At 33.9% G+C, this 26,646-nt stretch overlaps 1 protein-coding gene across 4 annotated transcripts in view; it reads right to left on the bottom strand.

Annotated features, from left to right (window-relative positions):
- Positions 1-26,646, bottom strand: part of MKLN1 (muskelin 1) — a 347,577-nt gene that overhangs the window by 105,628 nt on the left and 215,303 nt on the right. For all 4 annotated transcript variants that reach the window (XM_082399181.1, XM_082399182.1, XM_082399183.1 and 1 more), the window contains 3 exons: positions 22,109-22,178; positions 4,822-4,964; positions 3,448-3,536 (listed from right to left, as the gene is read on the bottom strand). In XM_082399181.1, the coding sequence (XP_082255307.1) occupies positions 3,448-3,536; positions 4,822-4,964; positions 22,109-22,178 (302 nt within the window). The remainder of the gene's footprint in view (positions 1-3,447; positions 3,537-4,821; positions 4,965-22,108; positions 22,179-26,646) is intronic.

Here is a 26,646-nt window from a genome sequence, read left to right as displayed (position 1 = left end):
GACACCATAAAGATGTAACTTTTCCTCCATTAAGTTCACACAGCCACTGATTAATCCCTATAAATTTCTGTACAATAAACTCAAAAAGTATATATACGATGTCTCTAATGAAGCAAGCAGTTTGTTTGTTGCTTCTGAAATCTGAGGAGTCTGAAGGCAGTTGCTATTCCCTAGGATTTTACAATCTACCTGAGGAAACAAAACTTACATATATCACACAGTAAAAGAACTCAACATTCGTAAAAAGACAGACTTAAGTTTGTATACCATCTCTACGTTCTACTACCTGTAAGGTCTTGGCCTAATCATTTAATTTACCTCTAAACTTCAGTTTCCTCATCTGTAAAGTGAGGGTAATAATACCTATTTCACAGAGTGTTAGGCAGATGCTTCATAAACAGTATCTATTATACTACTTTAAAGCAATACAAGCACATATCCAAAAGCATATACCAAATGCTATGTCTCTGATCCACCACTTACTAGCTATGTACCCTGGGACACATCATTTGACTTCTACTCTCATTTTCCTTAACCAAAAAAGGAAAGATTTCTATCTTCCAGTATAGTGCTCAAATGAGATACCACATGTGAAAGCACTTACAAATGCAAAAACAATAAAAACATATAAGAAGTTCTAAATAATGATTGCTGAAATGACATGATGGTTCAAATTATATTTGTGCATGTACTTTTTCTATAGTACTTAAAATACTACATGTAAGAAGGCATGTAATCAAGAGCTCTATGAATATAAATATATAAAAGAGACATTCAAAATGAAAATATTTCCTTCATAAATATGATCTTAAATTAAAATTCATAAGACTACCACTCATCCACAAACTACAAAAGAACTCAAGAAAATGTCCAATATAGCTACCTATCCTATCATTAGACAGAGGAAGTATTATCATACTCATTTTATACAAAAGGTAACTTAAGAAAGGAAAGTAAAATTTACTTAAAGGTCAGTTCAGCTATGCTGGCACTGTGGATTATCCACAACAGATCTTAAAAACCTAACCCCTGCCATGCAGTAAAAATGAAGGCTTACTTTCCTTGTTAATTTGTAAACAAACTTACTTAAATTGGGTCTAAGCCAAATTTAATGAATAAGCTATACTCTTTATAAATGCAAATTATCATATTTAGATGTCAGTGCATGATTTGGAGATTATCCGCCATTGAGTTAAGCCTTGCTTCTGTTCCCCTCCATTACTATGAATAACTGAAGGTTGACTATGTTTAGAAAGTGTTGTTTAAGAATAAACTTTTTTTAAAAAATAAAGCAAGATCTTTCAAACATATCATTATAGAACATAAATGTGAAGTATTCAAACACATTTTTTCTTTTAAGAAGAATTCCAACAATTTATCCCAGCCAGGTAAACAAGTATCTGTGTGAATCACCACCAAAAGAAAGCTACACATCACTTAAGTGTTTTATCGAAATTATTTTTAAAGAAAACATCAAACTAAAAAAACTAGTTTAAAAATATCAAACTAAGAAAAGCCTAACACAGGCTTTAAGTTTCACATTTTCCTTATCTCATTTTAAAAAAACAAAACTTATCAAGAGAATGTGGGGAAAAGGTTGAAAAGCAAAAACACTGCAGACCACTATTAACATTTTTTAACAGAAAAGTGAGAAATATGAAGTTATCTAACTATTAATACCCTAAATATCAAATGAGTTAATAAGTGTCTTCAATTATTTGGAAAGCTCTAGTTAACATTTTGCCTGAATACCATAAAACTAACCCACCAGGGCCAAGTAAAAAACATCATCATGCCCTACAACTAGAAGGCTGATAGAAAGGGCCGGAAAGAGGTCCGACTTCTTGTTTTCAGGCAGCTGAATGTCTAACTGATCCATAAGAGACCTCTGTTCTCTTATAAATTTTTAAAGGGAAGAAACTATTCAAAATCCTTAAACAGACTTTTATTCATAGTTCTAATGAATAATATTAGAGGATTAAGAACTTTAGAAGCAGTAGTAGTAGATATTTTCCTTCAAAGAAAACTAATGACTATAGGAAATGTACCCAAAAAGTTCAAATAAAAGAACTTAAAAAAAAAAAAAGAGAACATTTCATTTTGCATGACTAAGCAATTAGAGATTGAATAAGTACTTTAAAATTATAAAAATCTAAATTTACTACATGAAAATATAAGATATTTTCACTGCTTCTCCATTTGGAATGTAAGATCATAGAATTGTTCAAGCTATGCAAGAATCTATAAGAAATGGGTGGTCTGCATACTGAGGAAAGAATTACTCATTAGCATGAAAGAAGAAACAATCAAGAATTTATTTTAAAAATCTGCTTGTTCCTAAATTCTCATAGGTAAACAGGATACAGGTTTTTTATTTATAATTAATTATAACAAAAGCTATATTTATAAAAGAAAGTAACACACCAAACAGCCCAATGATTCTAAAAATAGTTTCCCCTCTATAAGTAGTCTTCATTAAGATCTCAGATATTCTTTTTGTCTAATGGAACTATTTGACTCAATGAAATGAACAGGCCAACTCTTGATAGACTGGCAAACAATGACTATGGAGCTGGTCCTTCCAAATGAGGAATTTTTCTCCCAAATCAAAACATGGGATTCTGGCTTTTATTATCATTCTTAAAGGGATATGACTCACCTTAATCTCAATTTTAACATAATATTTTCAAAGGTATGAAATATAGATGGAAACTAAAAGAGTCAAGTTCTCAACCTTCCTACCTTCTAACTAATCCATCTTATAGATAAACAAAAAAATCCTAAAAACACTAGTTTTGAGGAGGCATTACACATACTTTCTTAACCTAAAACACTTGCTAAATAAACACAATAAATGCTTAGGTAGCATTTTTCAAACATTACTTTGAAACTTATTAATGGGTTATGAAATTAGTTTTATGAGTTTGACCAACATTACCACACACACACACAAAATGAAATATAAAAGAAAAGAATAGAAAATTACCATAATATATGGTCTTAAGGAATACGTCAATATTTGGTTTTAGAATGATATAACTTCAGAACTGACAAACCTTCCATAAAACAATAAAGGCAATCAAATCCATATATCTCATAAAATGAGAAAGTACTTAGAAAAGGTTCTAAGAAACTTTCAAATGAGAAAGTAGAAAAGGTTCCATTTGAAATAACTGTCACTTAGTTATAGATTTATAAAGTAGGAGGTCAGCCAAACAGTAAACATTTTGGGCTTTGTGGGCTAGGTGGTCTCTTGCAACTACTCAACTTTGCCATGCAGTGCAAAAGCAGACAAAGACACTATGTGAACAACTGGCATGGCAGTGTTGCCATAAAATTTTATTAAAAAAAAAAACAGGGAACCTGCAGGATTTGGCCCACAGGCTGTAGTTTGATGACTGATGGTATAAAGAATTTATTTCTACTCCAGAATGCTGAAAACCTTACCTATTTTAATGAATCGACAAGGAAACATCTGTTCATCAATTTTATGCTTCAAGGTAAATGTTTCTTTGTTATAATCATTCTTTAAGCCACTGTGAAAAAAAATAAGGTTATCAAATCTGATTTCATAATTTAGTAAATGCACTAAAACAGAGATTAATATCATACTCCGATTTTAAGGTCAACGAATGCTCAGAATATATGACAGGGACAATGTAACAAAGTAGTTGAACATGAGAATATAGGACAAAACTTGTACATTCACATCAACTGCACTATACTGTATTCTCTTAATTAAATGAGGACTAATGAAAAAACGTTCAGTGTTAATTAAAGAATGTGACTACAATACATGAAAATGTGTGACAAGACCCAGTGTCCCTAATGTATAACTGAATATAAAATATTCAAGCAGTAAGAAGAAAATTTAAAAACAATTCATACTCATATCTTACAACTTATACAGAGCCAAATATTAGAATCTGTCAAAGAATTAAGTTATTAAATTCTGACTAAGATGCCAATGTTCCTTTTATAGCTCAATAAATTTTCAAAGACAACCTTACTCTGTTGGTTTAATAGCATCCGCTTTATCCTACACAAAAATAAACCCATATCACTTCTCTACTTAAACAACTTGGGCTGACTCAAGTATTTATGGGAAAGTCACTTGCCGTCAGGTTGCCTTATATTCTGATATATTTTCATGACTTAAATCAAATGCAGTCTAGACGTAATACATACTTATATAAAATATTGTACTAAAGGGACATACTATGTCACAAATATATTCTAAAACTGCATGGCTTTATTTGTCCACTCCATTTTCTATCCCATTTTTCATCATCTAGAGGGCAAATTAACATTCATTCCTGGTGATCTATGCTGTCAAAACTCAAATTTACTGAGCTCCTTCCAAGAGGTAGGCACTGCAGTAGGTGCAGTCACATACTTTTACTCTGTTTAGTTTCCAATTTATACTAAACTCCCAGAATATTACTTCCAGATTAGGGCACTCAATCTTAATGTTCTGGACAGATTCTATATTTTTACATCAAGGATTACAGCAAAGATTTTTATTATAGCTGACAAGCATATGTGAAGTCATTAACAATTCAAAAATAAGATTGAAAAATAAGAAGTAGAAAAATACCCCCAAATTTTATTCTTTCTGCTTTGGTAACAATATTAATTAGTATCTGGTGGGAAAAAGCTAACTAAAGCACAATATTAAAATAAGGCACTAGAAATAAAATAGTAGAAATACTCTTTTCTCCTTTGCAAGAAAAAACAAACCACGCAGATTTAGCTACAAAGAGACTAAACTAAGACTGCAGATTGTTTAGAAACTCTCTCCTCCCCATAATCATAACCCACCTGGACAATAGCTCTGTCATGTTTTCTTCATTCATTCCACCAAAGACTTTAAATTTCTTCAAATTGCAGACATGAGTTTTCTCATATTTTCCAAATGTGATATTCTGGACTATAGCAGGCCTTTCAAGCTTCAGAATCAAGTACTACAAAAAGGAACAACCAAATTATATCCTCCTCCATTTAAAACAAATCGTTAGACAACATGAATAGTTAAAATTTTGGACAGTTAACTCAAGAACGTATAATGTTCATCCTGTCCATCCTACACTGGCAGATATTTTTATTTTTATTTTTTATGCTAAAGGATAGTATGCAACAGTCAGGCTACCATAACATCACCACTTTCTCCCAGGAAACTACATCATTCTCAACAATGTAGATGGAAGGAAAAAAGGACTAGTGAGATAGCTTCTAATCAAGGAATGACATTCAGTAAGATATAACAGACTATGAATAATGAAATAAAACAAAATTAGAATGCAAACGTAACAATTACATATTCTCACTGACTACACTTCAATAATAAATGCAATGTTCAAAATCAGTGGTAAAATTTTAAACCTAGAAAAAAACAGATTTACTATTCACCCCTGCCAATTTTATAAATTAAAAAACTCAGACCTACCATAGATATATCTAATATAGCTCAAGTTTTGCTATTATACACAGGATAAAATGGCACCAGTTCATTAGGGAACACATTTTACATTATGCAGACTGTCTTCAATTATAAAAATTAAGAAGGAAACTACTACTTGTCAAATACATAGGGAAAAAGCTATTTAGAAAACAATTCATGTTACATGTTGGAGTGGCTTCATGCTTCATAATAATGGGTAATACTCATGATAAAGGAGAATAGAATGAAGTTGGTGGTCCCACTTTGTACCATACCATACACAAAAATTAACTCAAAATGTATCAAAAGTGATCCAAAATCTAACCAGTACAATCAAATGTAAGACATAAAAGTAAGAGGTAAAACTATAAAACTCTTAAGATGAAAATAGGGGTATATCTTCATGATTCTGGATTTGGCAATGGATTCTTAGATATGACTTCAAAGTACAAGCAACAAAATATAAAATAAACTGGACTTCATCAAAATTGAAGTTTTGTGCATCAAAGGACACTATCAAGAAAGTGAAAAGACAACCTACAGAGTGGGAGAAAATACTTGCAGAAATGTATCTGATGAGGGTTTAGTACCTAGAATATATAAGGGATTTGTATAACAAGAAAAAGACAACCTAATTTAAAAATGGGCAAAGGACCTCAATAGCCCTTTCTCCAAAGAAGATTAAACAAATGGCCATCAGGCACATGAAAAGATGTTCAACATCATTAGTCATCAGGAAAATGCAAATCAAAACCACAATGAAATATAACTTCACACACACTAGGATGGCTATAACCAAAAAAAACAAAATAACAAGTGTTGGCAAGGATGTGAGGAAATCAGAACTCTTATACATGGTGCAATGTGGAACACAGTTTGGTAGTTCCTCAAAAAGTTAAACACAGAATTACTACATGACCCAAAAGTTCTACTCCTAGTTAGTTATATAATAAAAATAAATGAAAATAAATGAAAAAGGTATTCAAACAAACACTTGTACATGAATGTTTCGAGCAGAACTATTCACAATGGCCAAAAGATAGATGAATGGACAAACAAAAAGAGAGTATGTCTGCAAAATGAAATATTATTTAGCCATGAAAAGGAATGCAGTACTGATACATGCTACAACATAGATAAACCTCAAAAACGTGTTAAGTGAAAGAGGTCAAATGCAAAAGTCCATATATTGTTATGACTCTATTTACATAAGATATTCAGGTAAATTCATAGATGCAGAAAGCAGGTAAATTCATAGAGGCAGAAAGCAGATTACTGGTTGCCAGGAGCTGGGTTAAGGGTGAAAGGAGAGACTGCTTAATTGGTACCAGGTTTTCTTATGGGGTAATGAAATTACTAGATAGAAGTGATGGCTGTACAACATTGTGAACGTACTAAATGACACTTAATTGTACACTTTAAAATGGTTAATTTTATGATATGTGAATTTTACCTCAATAAAATAAAAGAATGAAGCTGGTGGTAACATAAAAGATGATGATATAATTAATATCTTGTGAGTACTAACGCCCTTGTCTGACAAATTACTCAGATTTTTATGTGTATTATCTCATTTTAATAGGAGTAGGAGGAACAGGAGTAGTATTTTAATAACAATAATCATCCTCTTCATCCTCATTTTAAAAATTCTGGCTTAGAAAGGCTAAATAACTTACTACAGTTACACAGCTAAACGGCAGAGTTTAGATTAAAAATCAGTCAATCTGCAAAGGAGGCAAGAATATACAATGGAGAAAAAAGACAGTCTCTTCAATAAGTGGTGCTGGGAAAACTGGACGGCTATATGTAAAAGAACAAAATTAGAACATTCTCTAACACCATATACAAAAATAAACTCAAAATGGATTAAAGACCTAAATTTAAGACCGGATACTGTAAAACTCCTGAAGGAAAACATAGGCAGCACAGTCTTTGACATAAATCACAGCAGTATCTTTTTTGGATCAATCTCCTAGAGTAATGGAAATAAAAACAAAAATAAACAAATGGGAGCTAATGAAACTTAAAAGCTTTGCACAGCAAAGGAAACCATAAACAAAACAAAAAGACAATCTACAGAAGGGGAAAAAATATTTACAAACAATGAGACCAACAAGGGGTTAATTTCCAAAATATACAAACAGCTAACATAGCTCAACATAAAAAACCAAACAACCCGATCAAAAACTGGGCAGAAGATCTAAATAGACATTTCTCCAAAGAAGACATACAGATGGCCAACAGGCACATGAAAAAATGCTCAACATTGCTAATTACTAGAGAAATGCAAATCAAAACTGCAGTGAGGTATCACCTCACACTAGTCAGAATGGCCAACATCAAAAAGTCTACAAATAATAAATGCTAGAGAGGGTATGGAGAAAAAGGAATGTTGGTGGGAATGTAAATTGGTACAGCCACTACGGAGAACAGTATGGCAGTTCATTACAAAAAATAAAAATAGAGTTACCATATGATCTAGAAATCCCACTCCTGGGCATACATCTGGAGAAAACTATAATTTGAAAAGATACATGCACCTCAGTGTTCACAGCAGCACTATCTACAATAGACAAGACATGGAAGCAACCTAAATGTCCATCGACAGATGAATGGATAAAGAAGATGTGGTGTGTGTGTGTGTGTGTGTGTGTGTGTATATATATGTAATGAAATATTACACATCCATAATAAAGAATGAAATGATGCCATTTGCAGCAACATGGACAGACCTAGAGATTATCATAAAGTGAAGTAAGCCAGACAAAGACAAATGACATATGTTATCCCTTATATGTGGAATCTTAAAAAAAAATGATACAAATGAACTTATTTACAAAACAGAAATAGACCCACAGACATAGAAAACAAACTTATGGTTACCAAAGGGGAAAGGATGGGGAGGGATAAATTAGGAGTTTGGGATTAACATATACACACTACTATATATAAAATACATAAACAACAAGGACCTACTGTATAGCACAGGGAACTACACTCAATATTTTATAATAATCTATTAAGGGAAAAGAATCTGAAAAAGAATATATATATATATATATATATATATATATATATATATAAACTGAATCACTGTGCTCTACATTTGAAACTAACACAACACTGTAAATCAACTATAGTTCAATTAAAAAAAATTTTTTTAATCAGTCAATCTGATTTTGTCTGATACTGTTGGTTGGCTGACCCAAACTCCATTCTCAATCCAGTTCTTCTCTTCCTAGCCACCTTCCGGCCAAAAATAGATACATGGCAAAATTCTGGTCAATGAGATATTAAGCAGAAGTTTGTTGTGGGATAAGTTTTGCTTTTTGAAACAAATGCTACCTCTTTACTATCTGAACAATTACAGCTGTAACATCCACTGCGCAACAATGAAGAAAAAGATTAAGAGAACCTCACAGACAGCCATCCCTGAGCCACTCAACTTTCACCAGTAACTGCCTAACTCTAGTTTCCTTGTGTGTGGCAGGGACAGAGATGGGGTGATGGCGGGAAAGAAACTCTGTTTAACCCACTGTTATAGGACCTTCTATTATTTGGTGCTAAAAGCATTCCTACTGATTCACTAACCCCACAGTCGAAACTTTATTTAACGACTACACAGTAACAACTGTTTAGGTTTATATGAGGTTTACATTCTAAGCAGCTATTAAGATTTCTTTATTATAGAAACTGCCATAGGAAAATTGAGATTGCTATTCTTAAGTTATTAATCCTTTTTATCTATATCAAATTAATAGGTGTGGTAATATGATTTTTGGTAACTGAGTTTCTTAAGAATACAGCTGTACATTAGAGAACAGACTACACAGCTAGGCAAGGGACTATTTACATCTCTTTGTCTTTCTCATGAACTCCCACTTCCTCCCATCCCTTCCTCCTTCTTTCTCTCTTTGGTTATTCTTTAAAGTCTCAGTTTACAAGTCAGTTTTCTCTGATAAGTGGTTAGTTAGATACAATGTTGTAACTAGTAAAAATGGATCTTTATACAATCTGTTGTATACCATCCATCATCCCACATACAACACCTCCGAATACAACAGAAAGCATTTGTCTATATAAAATTTTATTTATAACCAAATAGGATTTTGTTATTAAAAATTACATAAGTAAAATGTAAATTCTCTAACTGAAGTAAAGCACAATGATCTGACAAATACGTTTTAGGTAAAATTTTTAATGTTTAACCACATTATTGATAAATTTTATAACTTCATTTTTCAAACTCTTGGGCATCAATGCTGAGTACTGTTACTATTAAACAGTGTTATCCCATAGTTAAAGAGGTTTCCATTACTTTTAATTTGGAGAAATAACTGCTGTAGATTTAGTAATAGAAACTGTAAAAAAAAAAAGTCATTAAGAATGAACATTTTAGAAAAACTATTTTAGATCCTCTATTATCAACCTTTAAATTCTGTATATGTGAATATTAATAAATTAATTTTAAAATAAAACATAATGACTCACAATCTCTTTATCAAAGCAGAGGGTAAGCTCATAGAGGATCAAAGAACTATCTATCACATGGTTCTTAATTTAGCCACAGAATTAAGAAAACAATGAAAAAAATTTAATGTTCAAAACTGTTCACAATTTCAGCCCAAAGAGAATTTTTTCAGCATGAAAAACAATTTAAAAATCATTTTTAATCATATGGATGTTAACAATTTATAAGAAATAAAGATGATATAAAGGAGAAATGGATGATCTATCAGCATCCATTAGATTAGATGGATCTATCAGCAAAAGTATATCCCAGGAGGTGAGTCTTAAAGGATGAGACAGAGTGCATTAGTTTCCTCAGGCTGCCATAACGTATTACCACAAACTTGGTGGCTTATTAAAACAACGGAAATTTATTCTCTCACAGTTCTGGAGGCCAGAAGTCTGAAATCAAGATGTTAGCAGAACCATGTTCCCTCCAAAGGCTCTAAGAGAGGATCCTTCTTTGTCACTACCCGTATCCAGTGGCTCCTGGTGTTCCTTGCTTGTGGCAGCATAACTCCAATCTCTGCCTCCATCTTCACATGACCTTCTTGTGTCCCTCTGTATTTTCTCCTTTTCTGTGTCTAATAAAAACACTTGTCATTGGATTTAGGGCTCACCCTAATCCAGGATGATCTCACTCTAAGATCTTTATCTTAATCACATCTGCTAAAACCTTTATTTCAAATAAGGTTACATTCTGAGGTTGCACATATCTTTTTTGGGAGGGAGGGGCACTAATAAGCTACTACACAGAGCTAGCCAGGCAAAAAGGCTTATGAAAAATGAGTTCTAGAAGCTGTTAACAGGCCAGCATGGTTGGAGCCTAGTAAGCAAGGTGGAGAATGGTAATGTTGAGATTGAAGAGGTAAGCAGTTACCATATCATGCATTATAAATGCAATGGAATCCATTAAGCACAATGGAAAGCCAAGATCTGATTAACATCACACACACACACACACACACACACACACACACACACACACACACACACGCACACACACAGAGTCTGCCTTGTAGAGAATGGCTTGGAGGGACTGGCAGATGAGTTAGGATAGTTACAATAATTCTGACAAGAGATGACATGAAGGAGACGTGAACTAAGGTGGTGCAGAGATAGAGAGGATTAGACAGTTTTGACATATATTTTGGAGATAGAATGAATGGGGTTAAGTGATAGCTGGATATAGGGAGGGGAGAAGGAGGTATCAAGATGATGATTTAGTTTCTGACTTGAATAACAGGGTAGTTGAAATATCATTTACTCTGATGTGAAGGACTGACAAAGAAACAGGCAGCATTAGAACAGGAAATGACACTAGAAAAGTCCAGACTGCATATCTATGTAAATCGCAGACTGTGTAATAAATCACCCAGTGTCTTAAAACAATAGTGATTTATGATTTCTCATGATTCTGTGGGTTCAATGGATAGTTCTTCCATGATATCTCCTGGACTTATTCATGTAGCTGTAACAGCTGGTGGGACTGGACTTAGTTGGGGTAGAGAGTGGGGAAGCTGGACTTAGCTGGGATGACTGGGTCCCTCCATATAGGCTTTTATCCTCAAGGAGGCTAGATGGGCTCTCTTCAGAGCAAGTGGCCTCAGAGTTCAAGACAGAGAGAACAGAAGCTACAAGGCCTCTTGAGGCCTTGCTTAGAAGTTGCAATAACAATTCCATAGAATTTTCTGTTGATTAAAGCAAGTGACAAGGCCAGCCAAGATTTATAAGGTAGGGGAACAGACTGCACCTCTTACTGGAAGGAGCTGTAATATGTGACCATATTAAGAAATTTGGACTCTATCCTAGGAGAAGTAGAGAAACATAAAAGTGTTTTAAGATATGGGAAACAATAAAATTCAATACCCATTCAGGATTAGAAATTCTCAGAAAACTACAAATAGAAGAAAATTTTCTCAAACTGACATAGGACATCTATAAAATATCCATAGCTACCATCATACTTAATGAAAATTCCCCCTAGTATTGGGACATAAGAAAAGTTGAGGCTGGGGAGTCACAGAAGGGGAGGAAATATTTGCAAACCATGTATCTGATAAAGGACTTAACAAAGGCTCTCAAAATTCAATAATAAGAAAGTAAACAAACAAATGCTAAAATGGACAAACCTTTTGAATAGACATGTCACCAAAGAACATTGAGAGGCAAACAAGCATATGAAAAGATGGTCAACATCAATAATCATTTTTAAAATGCAAATTAAAACCACAAAGACTTGTTCATTAATTTTCAATGCATCTTTATTTGTAATTGCCAAAAGCTGGAAAACAATCCAGTGTCCATCAACAGATAAGTACATAAACAAACTGTGATTTGCCCATATGAGAGCATTCAGTTGGGCAACAAAAATGAATGAATTATTGATGCAAACTACAACATGGATGAATCTCAAAGTAATCACTTTGAGTGAAATAAGTCAGACAAAAAATGCATACCATATTTCTCCATTTATATAAAACCCTAGAAAATGCAAATGAATCTACAGTGAAAGAAGCGTGGTACCTAGAGATGGGGGATGGAGGTGAGTGGAAGGGATTAAAAGAAGACATGGAAAACTCTGGTGGTAATAGACATGTTTAGTATTGCAGGAGTGGTGGTATTTTCAAGAGTGTACACATATGTTCAAACATATCAAATTGTACACTAAAAATATAAAGTTTATTGTATGTCCATTATACTTTAACAGATGTTTAAAAATAATAAAAGTTAGTGTTAAAGAAATGAATAAGCAAGTTACAGACTGGGAGAAAATATTCACAATACATAACTTACAAGGAACTTATACCCAGAATATATATAAACAACTTCTACAACTCAGTAATAAAAAAAGAAAACAACCCCACTTTTTTAAAGGAGTAAAAGAATTCACAAGAAAGATAAATGAACAGCCAGTAAGCAAATGGAAAGAAGTGCTTAATATAAAGAGTCATCAGGGAATTATAAATTAAAACCATTTTACACCACCAATAAACACTAAAATTAAAATGTGTGTCAATGCCAAATGTTGGTGAGGCTATGAAGCGACTAGCAGTCTGATAATTTCATACAAAGTAATGTACAGCTGACCCTAAACAACATGGGTTTGAACTGCACAGGTCCACGTACATGCAACATTTTTGCAGTAAATACCTTGGAAAATTTTTTGGAGATTTGCAACAATCTGAAAAAACCTAGAAATTTGAAAAAAACTGAAAAACAGACAATTTGGAAAAAGCCTCGAAATATCAAAAAAATTAAGAAAAAGGTATGCAATGAATGCATAAAATATATGTAGATACTAGTCTATTTTATCATTTACTACCATAAAATATATACAAATCTATTATAAAAAGTTAAAATTGATCAAAACTTACACACACAAACCCTTACAAACTGTATATGCTGCCATTTGCAGTGAAGGGAAATGTAAACAAAGTTGCAATATTAAATCATAACTGCATAAAATTAACTGCAATATATACTATACTACTGTAATAATTTCATAGCCACTTCCTGTTGCTATTGTGGTGAGCTCAAGTGTTGAGAGCATCTGCCTAAAATGCCATGTGATGCTTATCATCTCCACGTGAGCAGTTGTCTCTCCAGTAAATTGCATATCACAATAAGAAGTGATCTCTCGCAGTTCTCACGTATTTTTCACTGTTTAGTGCAATACTGTGAACCATGAAATAAAACCATGAGACCCACACAAAGCGCCACTAGTAATGCTAGAAGTGCTCCCAAGAAGCAAAGAAAAGTCATGACATTACAAGAAAAAGTTGAATTACTTAATATCTACCACAGATTGGTGTCCGCAGCTGCAGATGCCCACCATTTCAAGATAAATGAATCTCAAGTAAGGCCCGTTGTAATAAAAGAAAAAGAAATCCATGAAGCCATTGCTACAGCTATGCCAGAAGGCACAAAAACCTTGCAGTTTTCGTGAAATACCTTTTAATCTTATTTTGAAAATGTAGCTTTTATGTGGATGCAGGATTGCTATAAGAAAGGCACTACCTACAGACTCCAATGATTCGAGAAAAAGCAAAGTCATTATACGACAACTTAAAGCAAAAGGAAGGTGAAAGATCCAAAGCTGGAGAATTTAATGCTAGCAAAGGATGGTTTGATAATTTTACAATAGAAAAAGGTTTGGCTTAAAAAATGTCAAGGTAGGGCCTCCCTGGTGGCACAGTGGTTAAGAATCCGCCTGCCAATGCAAGCGACAAGAGTTCGAGCCCTGGCCCAGGAAGATCCCACATGCCACGGAGCAACTAAGCCCATGAGCCACAACTACTGAGCCTGAGCTCTAGAGCCCGCAAGCCACAACTACTGAGCCCACGTGCCACAACTACTGAAGGCTGCACGCCTAGAGCCCGTGCTCCGCAACGAGAAACCACGACAATGAGAAGCCCGTACACCACAACAAAGAGTAGCCCCAGCTCGCCACAACTAGAGAAAGCCTGCGCACAGCAATGAAGACCCAACGCAGCCAAAAATAAATAAATAAATTTTTAAAAAATGTCAAGGTATCAGGGGAATCAGTGCACCAGCCAACCTAGAGGCAGCATATGAGTTTCCAAATGCCATTAACAAAATCACTGAGGAGAAAGAATAGCTGCCTGAACAAGTTTTTAATGTGCCATATCCTGGGGAAAAAATGCCACAAAGGATATCTAAGGAAGGAAGTGAGCACCAGGATTTAAGGCAGGAAGGGATAGGCTGACTCCACTATTTTGTGTAAATGCAGTGGGGTTTATGATCAGGACTGCCCTTATCTATAAGGTTGTAAAACAAGAAGGCTTGGGCGAAAACCCTTTTTCTGGATTGGTTCCATTGATGCTTTGTCCTAGAAGACAGGAAGCGCTTTGCCAGTAAGGGACTGCCTTTTAAAGTTCTTTTGATATTGGACAATACCTCTGGCTACTCAGAACCCCATGAGTGCAATGTCAAAGGCATCAAAGTGGTCTACTTGCCCCCAAACACAATGTCTCTAACTCAACCTCTAGATTAGGGAGTCATAAGGACCTTTAAGGCTCATTACACACGGTACTCCATGGGAAGGATTGCCAACGCTATGGAAGAAAACTCTGATAGAACATCATGGAAGTCTGGAAGGATTTCACCACTGAATATGCCATGGTTATTGTAGAAAAAGCTGTGAAAGTCATTAAGCCCAAAACAATAGATTCCTGCTGAGGAAAACTGTGTCTAGATTTGTATATAATTTCACAGGATTTATGACAGTCCATCAAGGAAATCCTGAAAGAGACAGTTGATATGGCAAAAAAGGTAGGGGGTGAAGGGTTTCAAAATATGGATCTTGGAGAAATTCAAGAGCTAACAGACACCACACCAGAGGAATTAACAGAAGATAACTTGATGGAGATGAGTGCTTCCAAACCAGTGCCAGACGATGAGGAAGAAGACACAGAAGAAGCAGTGCCAGAAAACAAACTGACATTAGACAATCTGGCAGAAAGAAGGGTTCCAATTATTCAATACTGCTTTTGACTTCTTTTACAACATGGACCCTTCTATGACATGGGCACTAAAACTAAAGCAAACAGTGAAAGAAGGATTGGTACTGTATAGAAACATTTTTAGAGGAATGGAAAAGCAAAAAAGTCAGAAATTACAGTGTATTTACGTAAGGTTACACCAAGTGTGCCTGCCTCTCCTGCCTCCTCTTGGAACTCCTCTACCTCTTCCACCGAGGCCACTCCTGAGACAGCAAGACCAACCCCTCATCTTCCTCCTCCTCCTCAGCCTACTCAACGTGAAGATAACAAGGATGAAGACCTTTATGATGACCCACATCCACTTAATGAATAGTAAATAATCATCATGCTGTACAATTAATAAACCTCTCTGTTGTATATATGTGTGCGTCTTCATGTGAAAATTTAGTAAGAGTACAGCAAGAACTATATGAAACGTTTCTGTGTCATCATCATTGCCTAAGTATTCATTGTGTAGAACACCGTGTATAAGACTTGTATTGAAGTGGATAGCCTATCCTTACATAGGCATAAGGTGACTGACATTTCATACCAAATTAACAATGTTAGTTTTCTTACTGTTTGATAACTTTGTTTTCAAATAATTACATTATCATACAGTATGCTCCCCTCTCTCTAGTAATTGGAAAAACTAAGTGTCAGCCTATCATCACAGGTAAGTAGTTTTTGAGAAAATGTTAACAATGTTTCCAAAACTGTATTATGAATATGACTATAATACTGTATACCATAAAAATTTTATAACAACTCATTCATTAGTGTATAGGGTAGGGTACTGTGAAGCAACTGTATCAATTACACTAGGCTACCAGAAATCAACCATATTGCTGCTTCTTCATTACCAATGCATGAATAGCTATACCTGTAAATAAATATGTATTTCTTTTCCACATTTTACCTTTTCATTTTTAGTGTCTAGTGTTAGTAATACATATAACATCTACAGTGTTTTGTATCATGTGTGACGATATTGATGTAGGTACCGACACACAATTCATCTTGTACACAGACAACATACACTTATGATATTGATAAACATAGTACAGTACAGTAAATGTACTTTCACTTCCTTATGATTTTCTTAATAACATTTTCTTTTCTCTAGCTTACTTTATTGTAAGATATAGTGTATAATACATATAACATACAAAATACGTGTTAACCGACTATTTATGTTATCAATAAGGCTTTGGATCAACAGTAGGCTATTAGTAATATTTGGGGGAGTCAAAAGTTACATGCAGATTTTCAACTGCATGGGGGTTGCCACCTCGTCACATTGTTAAAGGGTCAACTGCATCTCTACCTTATGATGCAGCAATTCTATCTCTAGATATTTACCCCAAATAAGCGAAAGTATGTATTATTTTTTAAATCTTATAAAAGAATGTTTATATAAGCTTTATTCATAATCACCCAAAACTGAAATATTGCAAATGTCCATAAACAGGAAAATGGATAAACAAATTGCGGCATGTCCATAGAACAGAATGGTATTCTGTAATGAAAAGATATGAAATATTGATGCACGTTAAGACATGGACAAGCATCCCCCCACCCCAAAATTCTGAGTATAAAAAGCCATATACAAAAGAGTATATATAGACTCATTTCTATTGAATTTTAGAACTGGTAAAACTGATCTACAGCAAAAGAAATCCAAACAGTGGTTGCCTCTGGGTAGAGGGTGAGAGAGTTAAGGATTCACTGGTAAGGGACAGAAAGGATCTTCCTGACCCGATGAAAACATTTTTTATCTTGATAGGGGTGTAAATTATATTAGTGTGTGCATTTTTCAAAATGGATACTATACACTTAAGGTTCATGCATTTCACTATATGGAAATCATATTAAATAAAAATGTATTATTCAAAACATACAATGCTCTTTTCACACACTTGGGCAAAATACCATAAAGAAACTTCATAAATTTACTGGTATCCTGTTTCCACAGATAGAAATTACATTGAAATGCATATATTTTCTACTTTTTTCCTTACTTTGCAAGTAACTCTTATTCCTATAATATTCTTGTTATGGTTCATCAAACAGAGAAAGAATAACGTAAGTGTACTGCAAAAGCTGTAACACACACACACACATACACCCAACTGTATTAAGTAATCACTAAAGTTTTTTTTGACCTGCAAAATCAGAATGCCTGCAGTTTGTTAAACAACTTTAACTGCTCTCTCTCTAGCCCCAGAATACAAAGAATATTACCTAATACCATACTTTTATTTAAACTACCTTAGAAGGAACTTATAATTGTAGTAGAATTATGATCTAATCTTTCTGAAAGCAATTATCAAGACATACGTAACTGCCTGTACATTTCAACCAACCCTAGGGTATTCCCCAGTCACCTTGAAAGACATATTTTCCATGGCAGTATCAGTAACTTCTATAAAACATATCTGATGTGGGAGAAGGGTGAAATTACTATCTTAAAGTATTTATAGGGTTTTCATTCATGCTACATTTACTCCCTCCCAGTACAGAAAGAGAATCCAGAATCAACAGCAATGTTTTCTCATTAGGTCTAAAAATATTTGCTCCCTACCACAATGAAAATGGCTTTCATTTTTTTCTGTTTATATAAATTATAAATATAAATTGAAAATGAGAATCAAAAGAGATAAAAGTATAAGAATAAAATTGAAAAGAAATTTAAAATTACCTAAATTCCATTATCCTGACACAACCACCACCATTTTGATGATGATTCATTTGAACTCTATGCACACACTCACACAGACACATACTTTACATAAGTCGAATATCAAATACGTTGTTTTTGACGGGAATAACTTTTTAAAATAATTGTTTTATCTCTTTTTCCTATCTCATCTCCTCCTCTCTTAAATAACCAATGCCAACAACCAGATGTATATCCTATCATATCTTTATCTGGGCTCACTGTACCAAATAAAAATATACACATGTACATACACATATAGTGGTGAGGGAGGGAGAGTTATTATTCAGGTAACAACAGTAGGATCTTATTATAGATGTTTCTCTGCATCATGCTTTTCTCATTTTATAGTGGAAATTCCTCCAAGTCATCTGGTATGAAGCCAGTTCATTTTATTTAAATGGCTGACAATATTCCATGAAAAATGTATTCAAGCATTCCCCAGTAGATGGGTTCTCTTTTTTTCTCCTGCGTCAAAATCTGACCCTCACTAACAGGGTGAAATAATAAATGTTTGTTTTTAACTGCTAATTTCTGCGGTCATTTGTTACACAGCAATTGATGACTAATACAGCACCCAAGGTCAAAAGAAATATCAACAGTTCTATTTCTTAAGTAGTTAGGTCCAAACAACTTAATAGGTATAATACTTATGCCCTGACAATTTAGTAACCATCCAAAAAAAAATAATCAACATATATTACAAGAAAAATATTTGTATTTTTACCTACCCCACTCATAACCCAACGCAAGCTTTAGAGAGAAGTGTTTAGGGTTCATTCACTCTCAAAACATGCCATACATCCTAGCATTGATGTACACACTTATAGTCCTTCCTCATTATGGGAAACAAAGGAGTAGCTGAGAGGCTTTGATTTTGTTTTCCACCCCTCTCTAGATAACTGCACCATTAACTTCCTTATCTGCTTAAGCTGCATATACTAAACATAATTAAAATTTCTTAACTGACAGAATCAAGCACTGTGAGCATCAAACAGTATATCCTAATAACAGCGATGCCTTAGATCTGTGCAGTCTAATACATAGCCACTAGCCACCTGGGGCTATTTAATCTAAAATAATTAAAATTAAATAAAATTTAAAATTGCATTCCTTAGATACACTAGCCTCATTTCAAGTACTCAATAGCCACCTGTGGTTAGCAGCTGCCGTATTATACAGTGCAGATTACAGAGTATTTTCATCACTGCAGAAATTTACTAGAAACACTATCCTAGAGGTTAATGAAATAGAGTATTCTTGCACTAAAGACCCCCTAAATGTTATACTTTTGGTCTTCTATTTGTTACTTAGATTTTTCTGTCTTCTCCCTTATGACACTTTGTCAGTTGTCAACTTGCTGTTAATGTGCCTATCTTTCACAGCTATGCCCCCCATGCACAAAGCTGCTTCCAGTTGCTGAAACCGAAAGAAACAATCAACCAAACAGAATAACATTATATCCGAAGTGGATTCTTAAGAAAAGGCCCTTAGAACCTAAAATCTCATCACAATGCTTTTGATTTTTCAGAGTCCTCTTTTCCTTTCTTTCTAATTCTCAGACCTGTTCAAGATATGGTAAATGAATGGTTAGTTACAGTATAGTTGCTCCTCACTATTCATGGGTTTTGCACTTGCAAATTCATCTACTCACTAAAATTTATTTTATTTGTCACATCAAATTAATACTCTCAGTCATTTCTGGACATGCACAGAACAGCAAAAAATTTAAGTTGCCAGAAGCACACTCTCCCAGCTAAGGTCAAACAATGGACTCTACACCTTCTTGTTTTAGCTCTCATACTACAAACAAGTTTCCTTTTCATGGTCTATTTAGGCACATTTTTAAATATTTTTGTGTTTTCTGTTGGTGTTTCACTGTCTAAAATGATCCCCAAGTATAGTGCTGAAGTGCTGTCTAGTGTTTCTAAATGCAAGAAGGTTGCAGTGTGCCTTACAGAGAAAATATGTGTATTAGATAAGCTTCATTCAGGCAAGAGTTATAGTGCTAATGGCTGTGAGTCCAATGCTAATGAATAAACAATATACACAAAGTAAGGTGTCTTTAAACAGAAATGCATATAAAGCAACATTATATATTGACTGGTTGATGAAAATCTGTAACAAGAGGCTAGCAGGAACTTAACTCTGAGTTACAGTGAAAGATCCACCAGACTGGTAAAATCTAAAAATCATCCATAGAAGTGATGGGAAGAACACAATGCACAACAACTTTCATACAGTGCCAGTCAGAGTATAAATTATACACCCATTTTGTAAAAACAGTTTTGCATTACCAGATAAAAGTTGAACACACATATCCTCTATGATCCAGCAATTGTACACCAAGGTATATACCCTAAAGAAACTCTTGTATGTGTGTACCAGGAAAAAACATAGAAGAATATTCATACCATCTTGTTCCTAAGAGCAAAAACTATAAAAAACTCAAAAGCGTATCAACTGAAAAATGGATAGATATATTTTGGCATACTTATATACTGGAATACTAAACAGTAGTGAAAACTAACAAACTATAATTATACTTGGCAACATTAATATCATAATGTTAAGCAAACAAACAAAAACCTAGCCACAGAAGATGTATAATGAGTGATTCAATATATATTATATTTATATAAAGCCAAAGCCAGACAAAACTCAAATCACAGGAATTTATAAACATATACATATATAATACTGTGCGAATATGCTTAACAAATACGAAATAATAATTACTGGGGTGGGATTAGAGGATAGATATAAGATGGCGCTCACAGGAAGCTTCAAAGGTTGTAGCAGTTTTCCATTTCTAAAGATGGTTAGCAAGTAAACAGGTATTTGCTTTATTATTCTTTATATTTTATATATAAGTGTGTGTGTATGTGTGTGTATTCTTTGGATATATATTTTGCAATTAAACACTTAAACACCAGGTGATTCAAAAAGGTTTGTAAACAGTAAAAAAAACAATTAAAAAGGAAAAAGAAGTACAGAGACTAGGTTTCCAAGAATTACACCAGAATAAAAAAAAATAAAGTAAGTTTTATTTACCCATCTTCTTTACCTATCAGAGCATTAATTTCCTCAAGGATATGGACATAAGTGCTAATGCTGAAAGTGTAATATAACTGAAAAATGATTATTTTTTTAATTCAGATGACATCGGACACCACTTGTCAAGGAAACAATTTAGCTCATGGTCCTGATGTCATCTAAATATACTAGTTTAGTAAAATAACAAACTATATTAAGCTTATTTTCCCTAAAAGGCAGTTACTGAATCACTGAGTCAAAGTTGAATTTACTAACATGTCCTTAAATATTTACAGAATGACTTGAGTTTAAGTGCAGTAGAAGTCACAACCTCTGCTCAGATCAGTACTCTGATCAGTTTCTACTCAGAACACTAACAGCACCTTAACCAGTTCTTTTTAGTTAACATTTTCCTCAAAATGTAACAAGAAACTTAGTTTTGCATCATTAGTAATCCAGAAAAAACATAAATTAGATTTTAAATGTTCCAGTAGAGAGAAGTATAAAGTCTATGCTTCATCAAATTCCACACTGTATTTGCCTATGAAATAAAAATTCTTCTAAAATGTAAACAAACAAAAAAAGAGGAAATAAAAATTTACCTCTGGGACTTCCCTGGTGGTCCAGTGGTTAAGACTCTGCGCTCCCAATGCAGGGGGCCCGGGTTTGATCCCTGGTCAGGGAACTATATTCTGCATGCTGCAACTAAAAGAGCCCAAGAGCCCGCATGCCACAACTAAGATCTCACACAGCCAGATAAATAAATTAAAAAAAAAAAAATTTACCTCACAATTTCAAAGACTGAATAAACTATTAATGGAATCTAGATAACTGATATCAGTTAAGTGCCTATTTAAAATCTGACTTCTGAATGGTATCAAGAGCTACACATAATCTTACCTGGGGAGGGTAGTTGCTCTCTGAAGACCACCTTGAAGACTGGTCATTTGGCTTATCCACTAAAATGTTCCTGAAATAAAGAAACGAAAATTATAGCAATTAATTAAAAGAATAAGTGAACAGGAATATGCAAAAAGAGGAATAATCTACCAGATGCTAAAATTATCACAAAGTTATATAATGTCTGGAACTTGAATAAGAAGAGAAAATTAAACAGAATAAGAAACACAAAAAATGTCTAGTAATTTAAAAATTTTAAAATATGATAAAGGTAGCATTTTAAACAATTGAAAAAAGTACTATATATATATGCATATGTGTGTATGTGTGTGTGTGTGTGTGTGTGTGTGTGTGTGTGTATAGCTCTACTTCACATCAAGTGACAAAATGAACTATAGCTGTATTTAGGAATTTAAGGTAAATAAAGTAATAAAATATCTAATAATTAATAAAATACTCTCTCTCTCTCCCTCTCTCTCTCTCTCCCTCCCTCCCTCCCTCTCTCTCTCCCTCCCTCCCTCTCCCTCCCTCCCTCTCTCTCTCTCTATATATATAAAATCAATCTTTGGATCAAAAAGGTCTTTTAAGCCCAACACCAAAAACAGAACTGTGAAAAAAGGAACTGATATAAGTAACTTTGGAAGACAGTGCTCTCACTGGGAACTGTAAAGCTAAAGACAAATAGAACCATACACAAAAACTGTATTTTAAGGACTTCCCTGGTGGCGCAGTGGTTAAGAATCCGCCTGCCAATGCACGGGACACGGGTTCGAGCCCTAGTCCAGGAAGATCCCACATGCCGTGGAGCAGCTAAACCTGTGCACCACAACTATGGAGCCCACGCTCTAGAGCCTGTGTGCCACAACTACTGAGCCCACGTGCTGCAACTACTGAAGCCCAAACGCCTAGAGCCCGTGCTCCGCAACAAGAGAAGCCACCACAATGAGAAGCCCGCACACTGCAATGAAGAGTAGCCCTCACTCACCGCTACTACAGAAAAGCCCGCACACAGCAACAAAGACCCAACGCAGCCAAAATTAAATTAATTAATTTAAAAATACTGTACTTTATTTGATAAAGTTATTTCTCAGAGGAATATCGGTTAATTCTGAAACACTTTATATGTATACTGGGGTCAAACAAATAAGTAAATGAATGGTAGATGATGGGAGTCAAGCTTCTCACTTCGGAGTGGGAAGCTACAGAAAAGCAAGGGCAGGGAGATTGGAATGATCCTGATGGTACTGAAATAGAGTCAGAGACATCAGTGTGAACTCATATTTAGGTTTATACAGATACAGGTTCAGAAGTAATTGTATGTGAATGTGCGTACATATACCTATGCACACTGACACAAATAGTATTCCTAGCTCTGTTCACTAATAGAGACTAGAAGCAGTGACACCCCCAGTAGCAGTGAGTACACCAATGCCAAATCTTGGTTTCTACATACCACAGTCCAATAGAAGGAAACAGGGATTCTTGGGGAAGTAGCTGATTCTAGGGTTAGAGCAGGGAATTCAGAAGATTAGCCTAGAGCATGTTGTAGTGCTCAAAACAACAACAGCAAAAGGAAGGCGGGGGCATGTCAAAGGGACACAGAGGAGCCAACATGAAAGAATGAATGGCCAAAGCTAAAATAAACAACAAAATAAATAACGTAGTATTGGATTAGAACCCAAAGTATAAATACCCCTGAGTCCATACTGATATAAATAACCCCAGCCTAACAATCAGAAAAACATCAGATTCAAATTGAGGAACATTCAACAAAATACATGACCAGTACTCCTCAAAACTCTCAATATATTGAAAAACAAGGAAGGACTGAAAAACTGTCACAGACGAGAGGAGAGTAAAGAGACAAGACAACTAAAAGTAATGGTATCTTGGATGGGATCCTGGATGAGAAAGAAGACGGTGGAAAAACTAATGAAATCCAAATAAAATGTGGCATTTAGGTAATAGTAATGTATCAGTGTTGGTATCTTGGTTAGGACAAATGTACCATGGTAATATAAGATGTTAGCAATAGGAGAAACTAGGTGAGGGGCATATGGGAACTTTGTACTATCTCTGCAACTTTTCTGTAAATCTAAAATCATTCTAAAATAATGGGCCTTCTCAAAGGCCCATTTATTTATCTATCTTAAAATATAGATCTATACCTGTCACAGAGAAAGTACTTAATAAATGTCAAAAAGAATAACTTTTTTTAAAAGGCAATACTATAAGGAAAAGAATTTTCTTTACATATACATCTCAGAAAGGTAAAACATTAATATATAAAATAACCTCAAACAATACTAAAAGGTAAAAACCAACTAGAAAAATATAGGCAACATAAAACACAAAAGGCTAATTAAAATTTGAATGAAGAGCACTTAAACATAAATACCCCATATGAAAGTAGGCAAAACCCAAACATTCAAAATCAATAATAACCAAAAATTAGAGATTAAAACAAAGATATATATTAACCCTATAAAATTGGGCCTACTCTCAAAACAACATGTGTTTTAATCATAATTGCAGCTGTTGGCCAGAGCTGGTAAAATGGCACTCTCATATTTTGCTGGTAGAAACGCAAATTGATACAACTTTTCAAGAGAGAATTTTAATATAATATATATAAAAAACATTTCAAATAGGCATATCCTTTTAAATAAAAACGATGATGACATCAGCCACAATGACAGTGATGATGTTTGCATCTAATACTTCTAACCTTTTATGACATCTCAGACACTGGTCTAAGTGCTTTCCATACATAAACTATTACCGTCAAAGCACAGATTAAGAAACTGAGAGAGATAAATTAATTTGCCTAAGCATACACACCTAAGAAATAACAATTTGAACCCAAGGCAATCTGACTCTAAAGCCAACACTCCTAATCACCATACTATACAGCCTCAGAATTATTCCACTTCTTGGAACTTAACCTAAAAAATAATCCAGGGGATTTAAATCATCCGCATTCATCACAGTACAATTTATAATAACAAACTGTGAACAACCTAATTGTCTAACAACAGAGGATGCGTTAAACCAAATTATGAAATATCTATGTTATAAAATACCATGTAATCATAATGTATTCTACAGCCTGACTTTAATATTGTTGGAAAATATCCACTACATAGTGAGTGAAGGGAAAAAGTAGTTTACAGTACATATACTGTAAATCAAGTGTTGTAATAATAATGTTCATGCATGAAGAGAAAAGACAAAGAAGATATACTAAATTGTTAATGTAGTTCTCAATGGTGAGATTTCAGTGACTTTTTTCCTTCTTTGTGCTTTTTTGTACTTTTCAAATATTCTAAAATTAACACATCTGACACATTATCAGAAAAAAAGGTGTGTTTTGTTAAGAATGAATTACAAAGCAAAGATGAGAACTCTATGAAAAGACTGCAGTACAGTTAAAAGCTAAAGCTAAAAAACTAGGAAAAAAATCACTCTGACATGAATGTTATAAAGCATGAAAGAAAACCTAATATATTATAACTATGATAAATTGGGACCACAAAAATCACAAAGTATAATAAATTGGAGGAGGGGAGATCAAATGACATGTAAGTGAGTTAATTTCATCATTTTTCATAGCTCCTAAGAATAATGTTTCTGAAATTGATAAAAAAAGAGACTCAAGCATACTTAAGTTTAGAATAAAAACATACTACATATCTTATAAATTATTTGAGACAGAATATCAACAACAACAAAAAATAGCAAAAAGAAGGAAATAAAAGATTAAATGAAAGCAGGACACATTAAAAACAGAAAATTTTAAATAAAGTGACAATATTAATACCAGGCATCTAGTACAGTCATACATACAAATGGTCTAAAATAACATAGTAAGATATCCTTTGGACTGGGTGAATAGTAGTAACGTTACTATTACACGAAGGCACATACACAATAACAGTGACTCATGACAGATAAAAGTTATATAAGGCAGACACAATCTTTGTAAAACTAGGAGGAAGTTAAAGAAAAAGTATTAACTGGGATTAAAGGGGTCAAAGGTAGAGATAAAAAATACAATTTAAAAAAGTATGAACTGGATGAAAACAATAACTATAAAATTAATAGTTCAAGCCAAGATTGTGAGTCTTAATGAATTAAATGAAAACAAAAATAAAGCAAAACACAGTTAATATCAGAAGAAACTGATAAAAAAGAGTAGCAGGAGATTAAAGTCTCTCAGCAACTAAAAAATTAATAAACAAACAACTATATAATGTCAAAGTAGTGGTAAGGATTAATAGCACTATGAAGAAAAATAAAGCAAAGTAGAAGAGAAACAGACCTGAACGATATGAGGGAGCTAGCCATATCATAATCTGAAAAATGAGCAGATGGATCACTAAATGCAAAGTCAAGGGGGCAAACAGTTACAATATGTTATGGTCTTGTGAATTTTGAAATGCCTATTAAACAGCCCATTAGAGATCCAGCAGTTGGATTATCTGAGGCTGAAATTCAAGGAAAATGCCAGAGCTGAAAAAAATATAGAGAAACATCAG

Source organism: Balaenoptera borealis (assembly GCF_965194805.1).
Source record: "Balaenoptera borealis genome assembly, chromosome: 7".
Lineage (NCBI taxonomy): Eukaryota > Metazoa > Chordata > Mammalia > Artiodactyla > Balaenopteridae > Balaenoptera > Balaenoptera borealis.
This window is presented reverse-complemented; position numbering and strand designations above follow the sequence as displayed.